Source organism: Solanum tuberosum, unplaced genomic scaffold (genome assembly GCF_000226075.1).
Source record: "Solanum tuberosum cultivar DM 1-3 516 R44 unplaced genomic scaffold, SolTub_3.0 scf00032, whole genome shotgun sequence".
In the NCBI taxonomy this organism is placed as follows: domain Eukaryota; kingdom Viridiplantae; phylum Streptophyta; class Magnoliopsida; order Solanales; family Solanaceae; genus Solanum; species Solanum tuberosum.
In genome coordinates this window covers 512,704-529,236 of record NW_006238958.1, presented here as the reverse complement: position 1 = coordinate 529,236, position 16,533 = coordinate 512,704, and the positions used below count along the sequence as shown (strand labels likewise).

Genomic DNA, 16,533 nt, shown 5'->3' with positions numbered 1-16,533 from the left:
ATTGTTTTTTTAAGAAAAGCAAAAGGTTGGGGTCATGATCCTGATTTTAAGCTAACAATATCTCAAAATGCTAAGAAATGAGCGGCACTTAGAGCAACTTGGGTCAAGCCTTTCGGCAGTAATGATAAGAGACTGATTGAGAATTAGGTAAAGTTTGTAAAAAAATTAAAATTGTTAACACCCTTGAATTTAGTTAAAAGAAATAAATTAGTATTATTATCGTGTCCGTTTCAATTTATGTTACTCATAAAAGTAAAAAAAGTGAAAAAAAAATTATTAAAATTTGTGATTTAAAATACTTTATGATTATTCGTACGTGTGACTTATAAATTATTTAATCAAATGATAAAATGAGAATTTTGACTAAGTTGTTTTAAAATTATTTTCTTAAAAATAGACTAGAAAAATGTATTGTATAAATTGAAGGAGAGTAAATATAGTTTTTTGCCTCGAAAGGATGGCCTTCACTAATTGTTTAAAAGAGAAATGTCCTACTATAGATGAAAAAGTTGATTAATATATCTCTAGGGATTAATTTTGGCCAACATTTAACAGATTGCAACTATTAACCCTTTTTTATCCCTAACCCTTTTTGGTGTTTTTATTAATCAATCATTGCTTCTTGTAATCATTTCGTTTCCCACTTTACTTTTTTCTTTATTTACCCTTTTTTCTTCTCCTTGACAACTCTAGTGGACTCAATCTTATCCCTCAATTTATGCTTAAATCTATCATAATTATCCAAAAATGAAATTTGTTGCTAATGTGTTACTAAATATTAAATAGCTAATAAAAGAACCAGTATAAATTATCGCAAAATAAAACTAACATCGATTTTTGTTTTTTTAGCAACAAAAGTTAACCGTCATAATTATTTCATGTGTTAAAGGGTAAGATTGATTTCGTTTTAACGCAATATGTTTGCAATATTAAAAGGATTATTTCGAAAATGGCCAATTGAGTTTGATTGAACTTGTACTAGGAAATGGCATCACAAGTTTGAAGATATACAAATTAAATTGACAAGAAACTCCCATCTCTAATTGGTTTCAATTTAATTAATCTTTGTATATTTATGTTATGATGACTACGAGAAAAAGTACTTAAAAGTGAATCAAGAAGTAGATTGTGGGTCAATGTCAAACATTTGTTAAAGCTAGTGAATAAATAAGAAAATTATTAAGCCATATTGCTAGGTTGAAAGATATTAAAAATAGAGGAGTACTCAAATTGTCTCAATTTATGTGATACGCTTTTTTTTTTAATTTCATTTCCGAAAGAATGTCATCTTTCAATAATTAGAAATAATTTAATTTAAAATTTCTCTTTTATTCTTGATGAGATGATTAATATTTAATAGCCACACAAATAACTACGTAATATTTATTTTAGATCGTAAATTTTAAGAATTCTTTTTTTCTTAAACTCTACCAAGTCAATCAATGTCACGCAAATTATTCGAATAGAAAGAAATATTAATCATTAGATAATAAGGATGTCGATAAAGTTGTTTTCAGACACATCATTAGGAAGTAGCTCAATCAACAAGTAATGCACCACTCAATCAGAGGCGATCCATCGAGTTCAAAATTTAATTTTAACAAGGTTTAATATTTATTTACTATTTTTTTTTAAAAAAAATTATCTTTAGGATTTATCATTTATAATATAGTATATGTTTTATGTCTAAAAATGTTAGGATTAACTGAATTTAGAAATATGTATTGCATCTACTATTACTATTTGCATGCCTTATTTTTTAACGATAGATAGCCAGCTACAATAACATATGTAGTAGTATAATCTTACTTCTGACGATTTGAGGAGGATAGAATATACGTAAATATTTCGTAATTTTTTTTTCTGAATTCTTGCTGGCTAAGGAAGAGTAGTATGTTGAACATTTTCATATACTACGTTTTTCTCCCCCCACTTTTTTCTGGTTGGAGAAAAAGTTATTCGAATATAATTGTGTGTATACTTGATGGTGAAAAGTGTATTGGTTATATTCCAAACGAATAATGGACGCAGCAGGTAAAAGATTTATTTAGCAAGTGCCATGTTACTCTAATCATTGGACTTATTTAATTTGACAACACGATTTTATGGAATTGATATTATAGATTTTCACCAATTTTTGGCAGTCCCATTTTATTGACTTTAACAAGGCTAAGGCCTATGGTTTTGTCAATTTTCAGTAATTAATTGACTAGATACAAGCCCCGTGCCAGCACGGGGACTAATATATATTATTTTTTTGTTTCAATTTATGTGATATTATGAAACTTGAAAAGTTATGTAAATTTTTGTATGATTTTAAAAATATTTTAAGTTATTTGTACTTTTTTACATAATTTTAAAATTAAGTTGTTAGTACTATTTCACATAATTTTAAAAATAATTTATTGTGCTTTCTTTGTTTTAATTTATGTGGCATATATAGAATTTTAAAATTAACCACCTTTTTTAGAAGTATGTCTTTTACATATATTAAGTTGTAAGTTATTGTAATTTATAATACTTTTTTAACGTAATATTCAAATAATATATATGTTACTTTTCATGTCTCAATTTATGAGGGATTGATAGATTTTTTTAGAGTCAGTTGAATTTTTTTTATGTATTTTTTTTTTTTAACTAAGGAAATTTATAATATTTTTTACGTCATTTTCAAACAGTATATATTTATCGTCTAACTCATTTTATGTGGTATCAATAGAATTTTAAGAGTCAATTGAATTTTTTTATAATTTTTTAATACTTAAATTGTTAATTATTGTGATTTATAGTATTATTTACGTAAAAAGACATAATTTTTCAATATTCGATATTTTCTTCACTCTAAACACAATTTTTTTTTGTCTGTGAAAATGCAGTAACAAATAAAGTAATGTATTTTAAAGGGGACCCATATGTATTAACTACTCTATTAGTAGAGGGAAAGATGGAAGGGTTTTATTGTTCGGTGCTAAGGAAGTACCATCATGGCCCAATATATGTTTTTTTTTTGTTTTTTTTAATCTTAATCATGGACACAATATATGTAATTCCTTTTTTCAAATTTTGAAAAATCAACCAATATTTTATATGCTTTTTTGTAAAAAATATTTAAAGTTATTAGTTTGATGTGATTTTTAGTATTTTTTACGTAATTTTTGAATAATATATGTTACTCATGTTCCAATTAACATGAATAATCGTAAATATTTTAGGTTGTTAATTTGTGAATTCTAGAACTTTTAACGTCATTTTCAAATAATATAGGTGACTTCTTCTATTCCAATTAGTGAACTAAATTTCTTATGTGGTTTACAAATATTTTCAATTGTTAATTATTGTGATTTATAATATCTCTTACGTAATTTTTAATAATATGTATTATTACACCTGTTCAAATTCATGTGATAATAATAGAATTTCAAGAGTCAATTAAATCTTCTTCTTTTTTTAATTTTATTTTTGTAAAAGTTGTACCTCTAAGATATCTTATAACAAAAATAAATTAAGTAATTAAATTTTAAAAAGTTAATTGCCACAAAAGAAACGAAGTGAAAAAAATTTAAGGAGAAATTGTGAGGAACAAATAAAAGAAGGAAATGAGAATAGTTGAAGTGGGTCCATGTGTTAAAACAAGAAGGGAAATGTGGGTGGGCTTTTATGTCCAATAAATAAGAAAGTGCAACAACAAAGCAGTTTAGTACAACAATATTTTACGTAACATTTAGTAAATTACTATATTGCCCCTAGCTAGGGAAGCAGGAATGTCGACGAACAGCTGCTTCCCTAGCCTCTTATATATAAGTAGTATATATACTAGATAAGGGTGCCCGTGCAAGGCACGAACATATTGCGGAGATAAAAGTAGTTATAAAGAAAGACCTATAAATATGCAACATATAATTAAAATAAACACCAACATTAACACATTTCATAGTATGTTACATATATTTTGCAGAATGTTACATAGAGCTTTCTAGAAAAGGTTAAAACAGAGATATAGTTTTTGAATTCTGAAATTTTTGAACAAAAGTAGGTTCTTTCAGGTTGAAACTTTTTTATTACCTGAAAATAAATTAAAGGAGTGAACATTAACACAATTCAACCGATATGGTCATTACTAATAAGAGAGAGTTTGAAGTGGAAATGCATCTAAAAGCTCAAATTGCACAGAAAATAACACATCACTTTGGAGATAAGCTATTTAATTCAAGAAAATCCAATCGACAAAAGCATGAAAGAAATTATCTGTCTGATTTTATTATGTTGTTTTCATTCACCTATATATTTTGAACTCAAAGAAATAGTCAATTGATTTTTCTTTGTTAGGAGTGAAAGAGAATTATTAACTTCAGCTAGTCAATAAGAACAAACAAAGTACTACTAAGCACAACTATTTGTATGGGTAAAATGGAAATAGAAGCTTCTCATGGAATCTTTACTTTCTGGTACATTTAATCGGGAAGAAACCACATTATAATTACCACTAATCATAAACACGAAAGGAAAACAAAAGTCAAGCACAAAACCAATGAAATCCTTGAGTCATTTCCCTGCAACTTATCTCTAGTCAGGTTCAATTTTCTTATATGATTTTGAAATATTTAAGTCATGATTTATAGTATTTTACGTAAAAAGAAATTGTAATTCTTTTAGATTTCTTACTTTATCAATTTAACTCTTTTTCAATGTTTAATCAAATAGTTTATAACAGCATAAATATTTATGATTTATTATGAGACACACGTATAAAAATTCACTTCATTTTCAAATAATATATGATACTTCTTCTTCTTCTGTTTCAATGTAAATGGGACATATGAAATTAGAGAGCAAATCAAAATATTTTCAATTGCTAATTATTGTAATTTATAATATTTTTATGTAATTTTTAATAATATATGTTATTCCATCTATTTATATTCATGTGACACTGATAAAATTTCAAGACTCAATTAATTTTTTTTCAAAATTTTAGTTTTTTAATAAAAATTGTACCTCTAATATATTTTGTAACTAAAATATAAGAAATTGAGCAATTAAATTACAAAAAGTTAATTTTCCACGAAATAAACAAAGTGAATTTTTTTTGAAGAAATAGTCATGAGGCACAAAAGAGAATAGAAATGAAAATTGCTCAAGTGGGGTCCATATATTAAGAGGTACTATTTGGGTAATAGTGAAATTGGAAAGAAGTGAAATAGAGAAATACAAGGGACCCACATTCATGGAAAATAGCCCCACTTTTCGGCTGAAATAAAAGAAAAAAAGTAACTTGTGAACTGGTTTTTGTGTCCTATAAAGAGAAAGTACAATTCTAAAGTACTCATGTACAATATTATTTCAGCATAAAATTAAGAAATTTCCAATATTGCCCCTTGCTAGGGAAGCAAGCATGTCGACGAACATCTGCTTCCCAAAAATTTTAAAAGTCAACTAAATTTTTTCTATTTTTTTTAAAAATATTTTAAGTCTTTAATTATTGTAATTTATAGTGTATGTTATGTAATTTTCAAATTTGTAATAATATATTTTAAGTTGTTAATTATAATAGTATCTTAAACGTAATGTTTGAGTATACTATAAATTAAAAAGAAAGTAAGATAAATAAATTAAAATATAAGGAACAACAATAAAATACGTAACATTTTTGTAAAATATATACACTTTATAAAATACAATATTATAAATTGAGTAATTAATGAGAATGAAATGGAATGGAATTGAGAGAAAGACAGAGAGACGAAGGTGGTAACAATGAAGTGAAATGCAATTTTTCAGAATGAGAAAACACACGTGTCTAAGAGAGAAGAGAAGGAGAAGAGAAAATGACAGACATACCCTTTTGAATGTCCCACGAAACTCTCGCTTATTAGTAATGATGATGATGAGATGATGATGATAATTGATAACGATGATAATGAAGTGAAAGTGCAATTAATATTTGTCGAAACAGAAGCAACAAATTAAAACTTAATTTTATCAGCCATTATTTGTGATGAGACCCCACCTCACCGACCCAATAATTCCAATTTCTAACCAAATGAGGAATTTTTTTTTAAAAAAAAAACGACAAAAGGGAACTCAACCAATTGTTTGAAATAGAAAAAATCTACTGTAATTAATTAATATCAGGACGAAGACTTATAATTTACTGGTAATTGTGGTATATTTAAAAAAATATATAATAGGCTTAAAGGTTTGTCCAAAAAAATGGTGGTTAAATTAACATTATTATATGGCGTATAATGTTGGCTAGTCAAGAACATTTACATTCAGAAGATAAAGATAGCGGAGATGAAGATGTTTGGATGGATTGTGCACATAGTAGGAAAGTTACGATTAGAAAAAATTATATGGGGCAAGATGAGGGAAACAAGATTGAGATAGTTCGGACATGTGAAGATGAGGTGTGAGGATACACCAGTAAAAAAGTGAGAGACGTTTGGTGTAGCAAGAGTTAGAAGATGTAGAAATAGGTCGAAAAAGAATTGGAGAAGGTAATTAGACAGAACATGACATAACTTAAGCAGACTAAAAATATGACCTTAAATAAAAAGATTTAAAGGACAAAAATTAGGATGGAGGGTTAATTATATGGGACAGGTAGGGGCTAGAGCCCACCTCACCTCTTCTCCTTCTAATAGTATTATTTAGGTAAACATTATTTTTGTGTACTCTTTAACGTGTGTTATTTTATGTTGCTTCAGTTATTTTTTTTCAATTTGCTATTTTATGTGAAATTTTATTTCTGTGAGATCGTCAATATTGTATCAAGGGTGTTTTTAGAGTATATTGAATCAGTATAGCTATCCTTCTTCTGACACAGCAACGCAATCATATTTTCTTAAAAATCCTTAGTCAGATATCTTTATTTTGATTTGAGAATTTATGATCAAAAACAGTTTTATCTAGCTTATAAAAATAGAAACAACGGTAAATCATATCGATTTCCACACTCCACTTGTAAGATTATCTTGAACGATTTTCTAACAGTGTAATCGTGGTCCAAGGTGCTATATCTTCAAATGGACTGAAAGTAAAAATTGATAACAAAGGTGCTATATCTTCAAATGGACTGAGAGTAAAAATTGATCATTATCAATTTAATAATATATATTCGTTTGAAAAAACCTAAAAAGTTAAAAGTGAACTCAACCAATTGAATAGTTCTTCTACTTTGGCAACATGTAGTTCAGAAATTCCACAAAGGAGAATCAGGACATGATAAAAGTCCATTTTGCATCCCTTTCAATTTTACATATTGAGTAATAAAAATATTCTCATCACATAAAAGACATGTTTTAAAATGTATTAAAATCTTTAACATGTTCTCTCGAGATTTCGATAGAAATTTCTATCGAAATCTCGAAGTCTTGGAAAAGAATCCACGGCTACACTCAATTTTTCCCCAACTTCGTTGTTCCTCTGCGCGTCCAAATTATAACGCGCAATTATGGCTGACAACAAAGTAGTCGGTATTAAGTAAATTGCTTAGTGTTTCCAATGTAGACTGACTTCTTTTTTTTTTGACATAAAATGAGGAGAAAGCTAATAACTAATTAAAATATGAACGTAAAAGTTGAATTTGGGTACTTGTAGGAATTTCAGCTTGATGGACTTTGTGAATAAGTTTTGACCTTTGTATGTACGTAGTACTTGGAAACTTGTATTTCACTTCCTTAAAGTAGCTTAGAAATAAAAAGGCAATTGAGAATAAAAGAGAACAAAATGTTCTTTGATAATTCACGTCACGCAAGTGGTAACATTATATTCCATACCAGAAGCTTAATATACTTCCAACACTTAAACTAAAACCAAGCAAATTATTATTTTTATGACGGTAGCATCCAAATGAGTCCAGGAGCCTAAAGGGAAAAAAATTGGCCAAAAATAACTTGAGAACCAAAAGGACAACATTTAAACGGCCTAACAAACGCCGTATAAATTAGGGTAATAAGGTGCAAGGCTCACCACCCTATGCGCCCAGGTCTACTGCGCATAGATGGTGCGCCTTGTCCTTTAGCTATTAAAAAAAAAAACTTTCAACTATAACCCCCTAGATAAGAACGTGAGAATGTCCGCCTTCACAAACAAGATCACTCCTTGTTCAAGTGTAACCCTAGACAAGAACGTGAAAATTGAACATCTAGCAATTAGTATTTTCAATTTTCACAAACAAGAATATGAAAATTAAATATCTAGCAATTAGTGATCTTGTTTGTGAAGGCTGACATTCTCACGTTCTAATCTAGGGGGTTACAGTTGAAAGTATTTTTTTTTAATAGTTAAAGGACAAGGCGCACCACTTATGCGCCTTGCAAGGCGTAGTAGACCTGCGTCTTACAAGACGTTGTCAGCTTGCGCCTTGTAAGGCGCATAGGGCCGCCTTATTAGCCTAATTTACACGGCGTTTGTTAGGCTGTTTAAATATTGCCCTTTTGGTTCTCAAGTTATTTTTGTTGCCCTTATGGAATTTTTGGCCAATTTTTTACCCTTTAGGCTTCGGACTCGTATCCAAACCAGTTTGCACTCACCTCAACTAATTCCACTAATTACCTGCTATCTCCCACCAGCACATGTACGGTGTAGCTCTCCTTATCAAAGCTTAGACAAATGGGAATTGGAATATGAACTTGAGACCCTATGTCTCTCCACTACTTCATTGACAACAAGTTCATACCCTTGATTACGAGACTTACTAGCTACTTAGGTGACTTGCAAGAACTAGACATTTTAGAAGGAAAAAACCCAAGACCAGAAGTTAAACACAACAGTAGATGCCCCAGATTAGATAGATATGCCAAGACAGAAGCTAGATAGAAAAAAACCAAACATTCATGGAGAAGCTATGACATTTGGCCATTGGCGTTATGGCATAGGAATCGGGAGAATGCTGATCTGGAGCTCAGCATTCCCAGTTTCAATAATTGGACCCTATGTTGCTCGGACTCTCCAAAATTATTGTTGTACACCAGGTCGGCTTCTTTTTTTTTTGAAGAGTCTATGCAACATAGATTGGAGCCTATTGTTGAATCCAGAAATTGCTCCAAAGCCATAGCAGCAAATGTTAATCCATTTTAAACATATTTGAGAGCCATTGAAACAAGTCTTCAGGAAAACCAGATAATCAGTGTAGCAGAATAACCACTTTACCATGATCAGTCTAGATAAATCATCTTATAGTTCAGTGTGAAAATAAGAGGTCCCTGTCAAATGAGAACATATGCATGCCTGAATGGTTTTATTTTGGCTTAGTGTATTAAGTAGAAAACTGGCAAAAACATCAAATAATCAACCGAAAACTCATGCTTCTGGACAATAATCAATCCCAAACTCCTTTAATGATAATCTTCGATTGTACATTTGTGTGTACTCACAAAGACATCTGATAGTGGCAATGCTAAGAATTCTTGATTAATAGATTGGTAGCAGCATAGGAACCAGATATTAGAAAGCTTCGTATAATGTAAAAGACAGGGGAAATGAATAAAGACATAATGTTACAAGATTCATACTCTTATCGAGAGTAGACCAACAGGAAAGGAGAGTTTGATATGCAATCCTCAAAAAGGCTAGAGTAGGGTAAAGGAACAAAGACATAAATTAACAAGTTGATGCAGAGTTCGCTTTACAAAACAAAAAATCTTTCTTAAGAACCTACGCGACTTGCTTTAAACTGGCACCTTCCCTTTTTTAGCATGAAAAGAGACCAGCCAGCTTGATATACAATTCTCAAAAGCATTTTACACAGTAAACTGCAAGAATGGAAGTGCACCACAGCACCAGTACAACTAATTAGAACGCTTGGCTAATGCAACCAAACAGAAGACAAGACACCAAATCTATAACAGCCTTTATTTCATCTTTACTTTGTCAAGGACTCAAGGGACGGCTGAAACCCTCAAACAATCAGTCTTTTCTATCACAGGAATAACATTACACCAAGATTGTGCAAAACGGACAAGTTTCGTTCAGTTTATCAGGTGAAAGACAGCTCTTTTGAAACTCTATTGAACGTGAACTATGATCAATGAACTACACCTGATCCAAACTGTTTTTAAGTTTATGCAATTTTTTTGTATCCATTCAGCTCTATTAGGCTCATTACATTCCAATAGTTGAAGCAATAATGGCAATCGAAAATAAGACACTTCACTGCATTCAAATTAAATGCTCTAACAGCCCAACTAATGGATGAACCATATAACAACAACAACAGCAATTCCAACAATTTAGAGAACAAAGACTCAATTTTTATACTTCCATTTCAAATAATAGACTGAGTTCACAACTGAAACCATCAAAATAAAAACACAAAATACACAAAACCCCTAATTCTCCAACAATTTCCTCATTTACGAAACGAACTAAGGGAATTACAACACACAATAAAGCCTACTTCTTCTTAGTAGGTTTCTTCTTCTTAGGAGGAAGCACAATCTCTCCTTTGAGAGTTGGAATTTGCATAATCTGTGTTAACCCACTAAACTTCTTCCTGAATTTCTCTACCTGGTCAGCATCAAGAAGTAGCTGAGAACGACTACCTTGATAAAAAGGATGATTACCTGACCAAACATCAACTGTGTACTCATTCTTTGTTCCCCCAGTTGTCATCACATGCTCTCCATTACAGTAAACCTTAGCGTCAACGTAGAATTGCGGGTGTATATCCTTCTTCCTGCAGCTCCATCGCATTTGATTACTCCCAATTCCCATCTGTAAAATTCAATTTTCAACAATCATATACTATCAAATACAAAAAAAAAAGTTATGGGTATGGAGAGTTAGGGGGTTACCTTCTTGAGGGAGAATGCAGGAGGAGCGACATTTTTTTGAAGGAAAGTGTTGGAGAGAGTGAGCGCCATTGTTGGTATTTTTGCAGAAAAGAGAATGAGAGATGGAGAAAAGAGGAACGGGTTGAAGATTAGATTGCTTATCTGAGGATATTGGGATGGTTAATGTAATGGGCTGTATATTTGATTGGGCTAGTTGGGCTCTAGTTTTGTTTGATGTTACTTTTGGGTTATTACTTGAAGCCCAATGAGTAGGCAAGGCCCATTTATGCAACTACTCTTGGAAAAATTACATAAATACGCACCTTATTTGACTATATTCTTTAAAGTTCCCTACCATTTGAAAAAATTACGAAAATTCCTACTTTACGCAATGTATCAGTCAGATACATTATTTTATGCGATGTATCGGGACATACGTGTCAGTCGGATACATCACTTTACGCGATGTATCGAGATGTTGTGTGGTGTATCCGAAACTGAGACGTGATGTATCAGGACGTTGAGGCATGTATCCGAAACCGATACGTGATGTATCGGGACGTTTTGGGATGTATCCATATTCCATCAAATTTAAGGATTTTTTGTAATTTGAAAAAAAGTAGGATAAGATGTAATTAACTCTTAACATTATGAGATTTGTGTAGAATCTACAATACTCTTTCATAGATGGATTAAACTAGTTAGGGTTGTTTGGTTTGAAAAGAAACTATATTGGGATTTGTTATTCCGGTATTACTAGTTTGATTTGTTGTATGAAAAATATTACATATTTTTTAAGAAAAACTTGTATGTTGTAAAAATATCATCTACCTTAGTAGAAAAAAGGTTTGAGTGATCTCAAAAGTATTTTTGTCATTTTTATTATTTTATTTTTAAGTAACTAATTTCGGTACTATTATTCCATCCTCTGGGTTCTAATTGTTAATTCTAGTATAACGTGACCAAACAAGAAATAAAACAATACTAATAAAATTTTATCTCTAGATTAGCTATGTTTGTACTCATATCAAAAGACCATGTAGAGTTTGAATTATGACTTCTTGATCATTGACATTTAATACTATTCGTCTCTCCTCTTTGGGACGTGTAACACAAATTGTTCAATTTATAAATCAAATATCCTCCTTTTTCCTTTGTATCTAGAGTTTACCAAATAGTTTTTTTTTTAACAAATTATTGAAAGATTAATTCAACCCGGCATGAATTTTGCTCTTTCATTTTGTATTTATAATAACTTATCTCGATTAGAATCTTTGATGAGAATAAAGTGTTTGAGTAGACAGAAGTGAAATCTTTCTAATTCTTGAATTAAAAATTCAATTGAATATTAATGGGAGGGGGGAAGCGTGTTATGGTTACGGCCATAATCAAATCCAAGTTATTTATCTTACTTTCATTTTTTGTTATTACATGTATTGACTCATTAGTCTCTTTTCAATTATTTTAAACATAATTTCTTTACTATTATATTTCTTTTTCAATATGCTTTGAAATGTTTTAATTTATCAAAAATCAATCAAAAACAAACTCTCTAATTTCATAAGGTAAAAATATATGAAATTACACTAGATACATCGGCACTATCGATGTATTTTAAGCCATAACAAATCACTACTAGAATACTTCCTCTGACATACAACATGTCGAGCAGTACATTACAAAAAACATAATCTAACTTCTTGCTAACTTAAAATTAATTATAACTTAATTCATCTCTAACATAAATTAATTCTTTCTAATTTCCATGATTAATCCTTTAATTTCCTTGGTTTCTTCCACTTCTCTATATTCTTCAACCTTGCATACATTTTCCTAATCTTATTAAGCCTTTTAGACTGCTCGATAATTATATCAGAAACAGATGAACTTTCACTCAAAATTATCTCATATCCATCTTTAAATGAATCCATTCCTTCAGCCAAAATATGCCAGAACAACCCTCCTGCCGCCGCCCCGCCGCCTTTAGCTGATGAAAATATAGAGGAATAAACAGTGTTGAAGATTAAGTCTCTTTGTTGTGGTGTAAAGCCAGGGCCTTTAGTTGTTTTGCCAAACTCAGCAAATATAATAGGCTTTTTCAGAATTGTTTGTGAATCTTCAATGTGAACTTTGAGCCAATTGGTTAGGAAATTAAGTTGGGCTTCATCATCTTGACCTGTCAACCTACATAAAGAATCGTGATGATTTGGTACGACAGAAGTCATTTTTCATAAATAAAGACCAACTAGACATTATGAGTGTCAATTTGTAATACTACAAATATGCTATACTATTACACCCTCCGTTTCAATTTAATTATCTGGATTTGATTTACTTGACGTGAAGTTTAATTAGTTTAAGAAAGTAAAAAAGAATAATTAATTCTTATAGTGTTAAACTAAAGATATGTTGAATGTATGAAAATCTTGTGGCATTAAACATGTTATATGGAAAGTTGAAAGCAAAAGATTGTCAAACAAGAAATATTTTTCTGAAACAGATTAAAAAGTAAGACAAACAAATTAAAACGAAATAAAGGGTAGTAGTTATTAATGTATTTTTTTCGAAAAATATTTTACACGAGCAATTGGTTTCATAGAAAATATTTTCGATTGGAAAAAATGACTTTTATCGTATTAAACACGCGCACAAAAAAAAGTGAGGTTTTTTTAGGTAAGTACCATTGATCAGGGTATGAGTGAGCAGTGGCAAAATCAATCTCTGGGATTTGATTATTTGCAATGAAATCTGTCCCAACTTGAAAGTTTGGATTCTTCTGAGTATCTGAATTTCCATAAAATCCTTCTAATCCAGCTTCGACTAGGTGATTACTGTCTATGGATTTAGTATATGAAGCCATTTCACTAATCCAACTCTGTAAAACAAGTATAATCATGATTAATATATACTCATTTAATCGTGAAAATTAGTAAATATAAGCATTTCATCCAACAAAAACAAAATTTTGACCAACGCTATTGATTCAATCAAATTCGCAACTAGAACTCTAGCTCCACCCTTGAATGTATGTTATGTAATGTATAGTAAGTAATTGTCATGGTCTCGAATTATACATATTAAGTTTAAAATTTTTAAAATTTACATTTAACCAACACATTGTCACAAATATTATGGTACTATTATGTGGAAAAATGGACACACTACCTAATTTACATAAAGGCCAAAGTAGGTAGGGGCATTGCCCAATCCTACTAAGCTATTCACATGAAAAATAGGATTTTCCACTAAAGTTTACCCAACTTCTAACTCCCACAATGAGAGGCTGAAAATAACTCTGAATTTTGGTATGAAGTTAGTTATCTTTATGTGGAAGAACAATACACACATAATAATGGTAAATGTTGAATATTTTTCTTAACATGAGGCCGATTCAGAATTTTAAATTTGTCACACTGAACTCATAGCTAGAACTCTAGCTCTGTCCATAAACTCATGTATACATCAAGCCACTTACATTTCGAAACGACTACGAAAAATTATAATCCGTATGTTCAAGTCAATTCAATTTTTTTTTTTAAAATGAAAACTTTTGAAATTTATGGTTATGAACATGTCATGGCATTTGTGTGGCCAGAGTTTTCTTGAAACTCATGACCGTAAACATGTAATAACATTTGTTTAGTTATAAATTCTCAACAAGGGTAAAATCCAAATTCAAAAATATGTATCCTTTTTTAAACGAACTAAAAAGAAAAGTATATCACGTTAAAAGGGGAGTAACTAGTCAACATTTATCTCCTCCACCTTATTAACAATTGCCTAACTTTTAGGTGGGGAAATGAAAAAACATGAGATTAAAAATTGTTACTTAATTTTTTAAGGCAAAAAGAAGAAATAAATTAAAGTGTTATTACCTGCACAGTACTTCCTGATAGGTCAGAAGAACATCTAGGCTCATTCATAAGCTCCCAAGCCATAATTGTGGGATCATCTTTGTATGCAATTCCACTTATGCTGTTGTTTCTTGTTACAACTGCCTATTTATAATCACAAAAAATAATCACTTTGTTTCAATTTGTTTGGCTTGATACGGAGTATCAGCATCAAACTAATTAACGTTCGATAAAGATTGAAAAATATAATTATCTATTTATGTTACATACCTTAATATGGTTTTTGAAGTAGCCTTTCACAACAGAATTTGTGTAGAAATCATCATCTGATGTTAAGGATTGACCTTGAGATTTTGCCCAATTTACATATTGGTTCTTTCCTCCAAAGTCATTATAGTTGTTAACCAAGCTCAAGATTAACTTAATCCCATTTTTCCCAGCTTCATGAATAGCATAATCCAAACCCTTTCAAAAAAAAAAAAACAGTATTATTACACCTTAATCCTCATTAAATCACAATAACACCAACATTCCTAAAGCAAAAAATAAAATAAAATAAAAAATCTCAAATAATGTGTTTTTTTCTCATTTGACTTGACAGACAAAATTAAGCCAATAGGGACATTTTGAGCTGTGGGATTAAATTTTGCAGAATAAGTCATTTTCCCCTGTTTTCATGAAAAGGCATCGAACGAATCGCCACATTTATCGAACGCTAAGTCATGTTTCATTCTAAAATTTGAAAAGAAAAAAAAAGTGGAAAGTTTTATATCTAAAAATTAAAATTGTGTTTGGATTTATCATCTATCAAATTCTTGAAAAAATCTGGAATTCAACTTGACAGAGTCTGAACACAACATATCCAGAGAAATTCGACAAAGTGAGATCGGACTATAGAGGCGGATCTAGATTTTTAAGGTTGTGGATGTTTTGAAAGTGGCGGAGTCAAAAATATATATATAAAAAAAACACGTTAACAATGGGATTCGAACTCAGGCTCAATAACACAAAATAGCTTTTAAGCACCAACCCAAGAGCCAATGGACCAGTCAAATCATTTATATTCCGAAACGAGGTTAATGGGTGTTCGAGCACCCAGTGGACTCCATGTGGGTGCGCCCCTAAATCTGAGGAGGGTAGAGTGTCCACAAACCTTACCACTACATTACAGAGATAGAGATTCTATTTCCGAAATACCCTCGGCTCAACTGTATCAAATAGATAGAACGCATTGCGCTAAAAAGAAAAGTAATGTAAAGTCTACGATTAAAAACCTGAAACATATTTTCATTGTAGACTCCAGGAGAAAACTGAAGAGGTGAATATCCAGCATCACTAAAAGCCCAAGTTCTACCAACAGTGAGGCCATGGCTAGCAGCATCTTGAAGAACAGAAGAAACTTTGTGTCTTTGTGATGGATCAGAGCCAATTAACATTAACCAATAAGCATTAAATCCATTTGCATAAAATGGACTTTCATTTAACATAAAATGTACCCCTTTTGTTTTGATAAAATCATCATTAATCACATTTGCTTTAACATGATGAAAAAAGTAGATGAAATATAGAAAAAACACATATAGTTTCATTTTTTTCTTAAAATCAGTTTTAAAACAGAGGGAAAACTGAAAAAGTACACATGTAAGTTTTAATTAGGTAATACAGTTTATTTATACTAGTCATTCGGATCCTTGACCAATTGGACATTTTTGTTTCTATTTTTTTTTAAAGAATTAATACGGCGCCTCGAAATTATCGTTATATTTTATATAGACACTCGAATTATGATTCGAATTATGATTTGGAGAATGTTTTTAAAATGATTTTGGTTCAAAATTTGAAGAAAAAATTGTGTAAATAAATTAATCACTTCAAATATGTATATCTTCTTTAACTATACATAT

General features: G+C 30.4%; 2 protein-coding genes across 2 annotated transcripts; both read right to left on the bottom strand.

Moving 5' to 3' along the window:
• Window positions 1-10,231: 10,231 nt before the first annotated feature.
• Window positions 10,232-10,940, bottom strand: LOC102598906 (50S ribosomal protein L31, chloroplastic). The gene is made up of 2 exons (XM_006341901.2): window positions 10,797-10,940; window positions 10,232-10,716 (listed from the first exon to the last, which is right to left on the bottom strand). The coding sequence occupies exons 1-2, from the start codon at window positions 10,863-10,865 to the stop codon at window positions 10,396-10,398; spliced, it is 390 nt and encodes a 129-aa protein (XP_006341963.1). The 5' UTR covers window positions 10,866-10,940; the 3' UTR covers window positions 10,232-10,395.
• Window positions 10,941-12,385: 1,445 nt separating this feature from the next.
• Window positions 12,386-16,253, bottom strand: LOC102598441 (mannan endo-1,4-beta-mannosidase 7-like). Its single transcript, XM_006342160.2, has 5 exons — window positions 15,904-16,253; window positions 14,900-15,094; window positions 14,651-14,773; window positions 13,457-13,650; window positions 12,386-12,959 (listed from the first exon to the last, which is right to left on the bottom strand). Exons 1-5 carry the CDS (start codon window positions 16,216-16,218, stop codon window positions 12,545-12,547), a joined length of 1,242 nt encoding a protein of 413 aa, XP_006342222.1. The 5' UTR covers window positions 16,219-16,253; the 3' UTR covers window positions 12,386-12,544.
• Between the last annotated feature and the right edge of the window lie 280 nt (window positions 16,254-16,533).

Excerpts from the sequence above, each read along its gene's own strand:
- LOC102598441 (XM_006342160.2), bottom strand. The coding sequence starts at position 16,218 with ATGAAACTATATGTGTTTTTTCTATATTTCATCTACTTTTTTCATCAT. Across the intron at positions 15,095-15,903 it reads ACAATGAAAATATGTTTCAG|GGTTTGGATTATGCTATTCA; the intron begins GTTTTTAATCGT and ends TTTTTTTGAAAG. Across the intron at positions 12,960-13,456 it reads CACTCATACCCTGATCAATG|GTTGACAGGTCAAGATGATG; the intron begins GTACTTACCTAA and ends TTCTTTATGTAG.
- LOC102598906 (XM_006341901.2), bottom strand. The coding sequence starts at position 10,865 with ATGGCGCTCACTCTCTCCAACACTTTCCTTCAAAAAAATGTCGCTCCT. Across the intron at positions 10,717-10,796 it reads CTGCATTCTCCCTCAAGAAG|ATGGGAATTGGGAGTAATCA; the intron begins GTAACCCCCTAA and ends TGAATTTTACAG.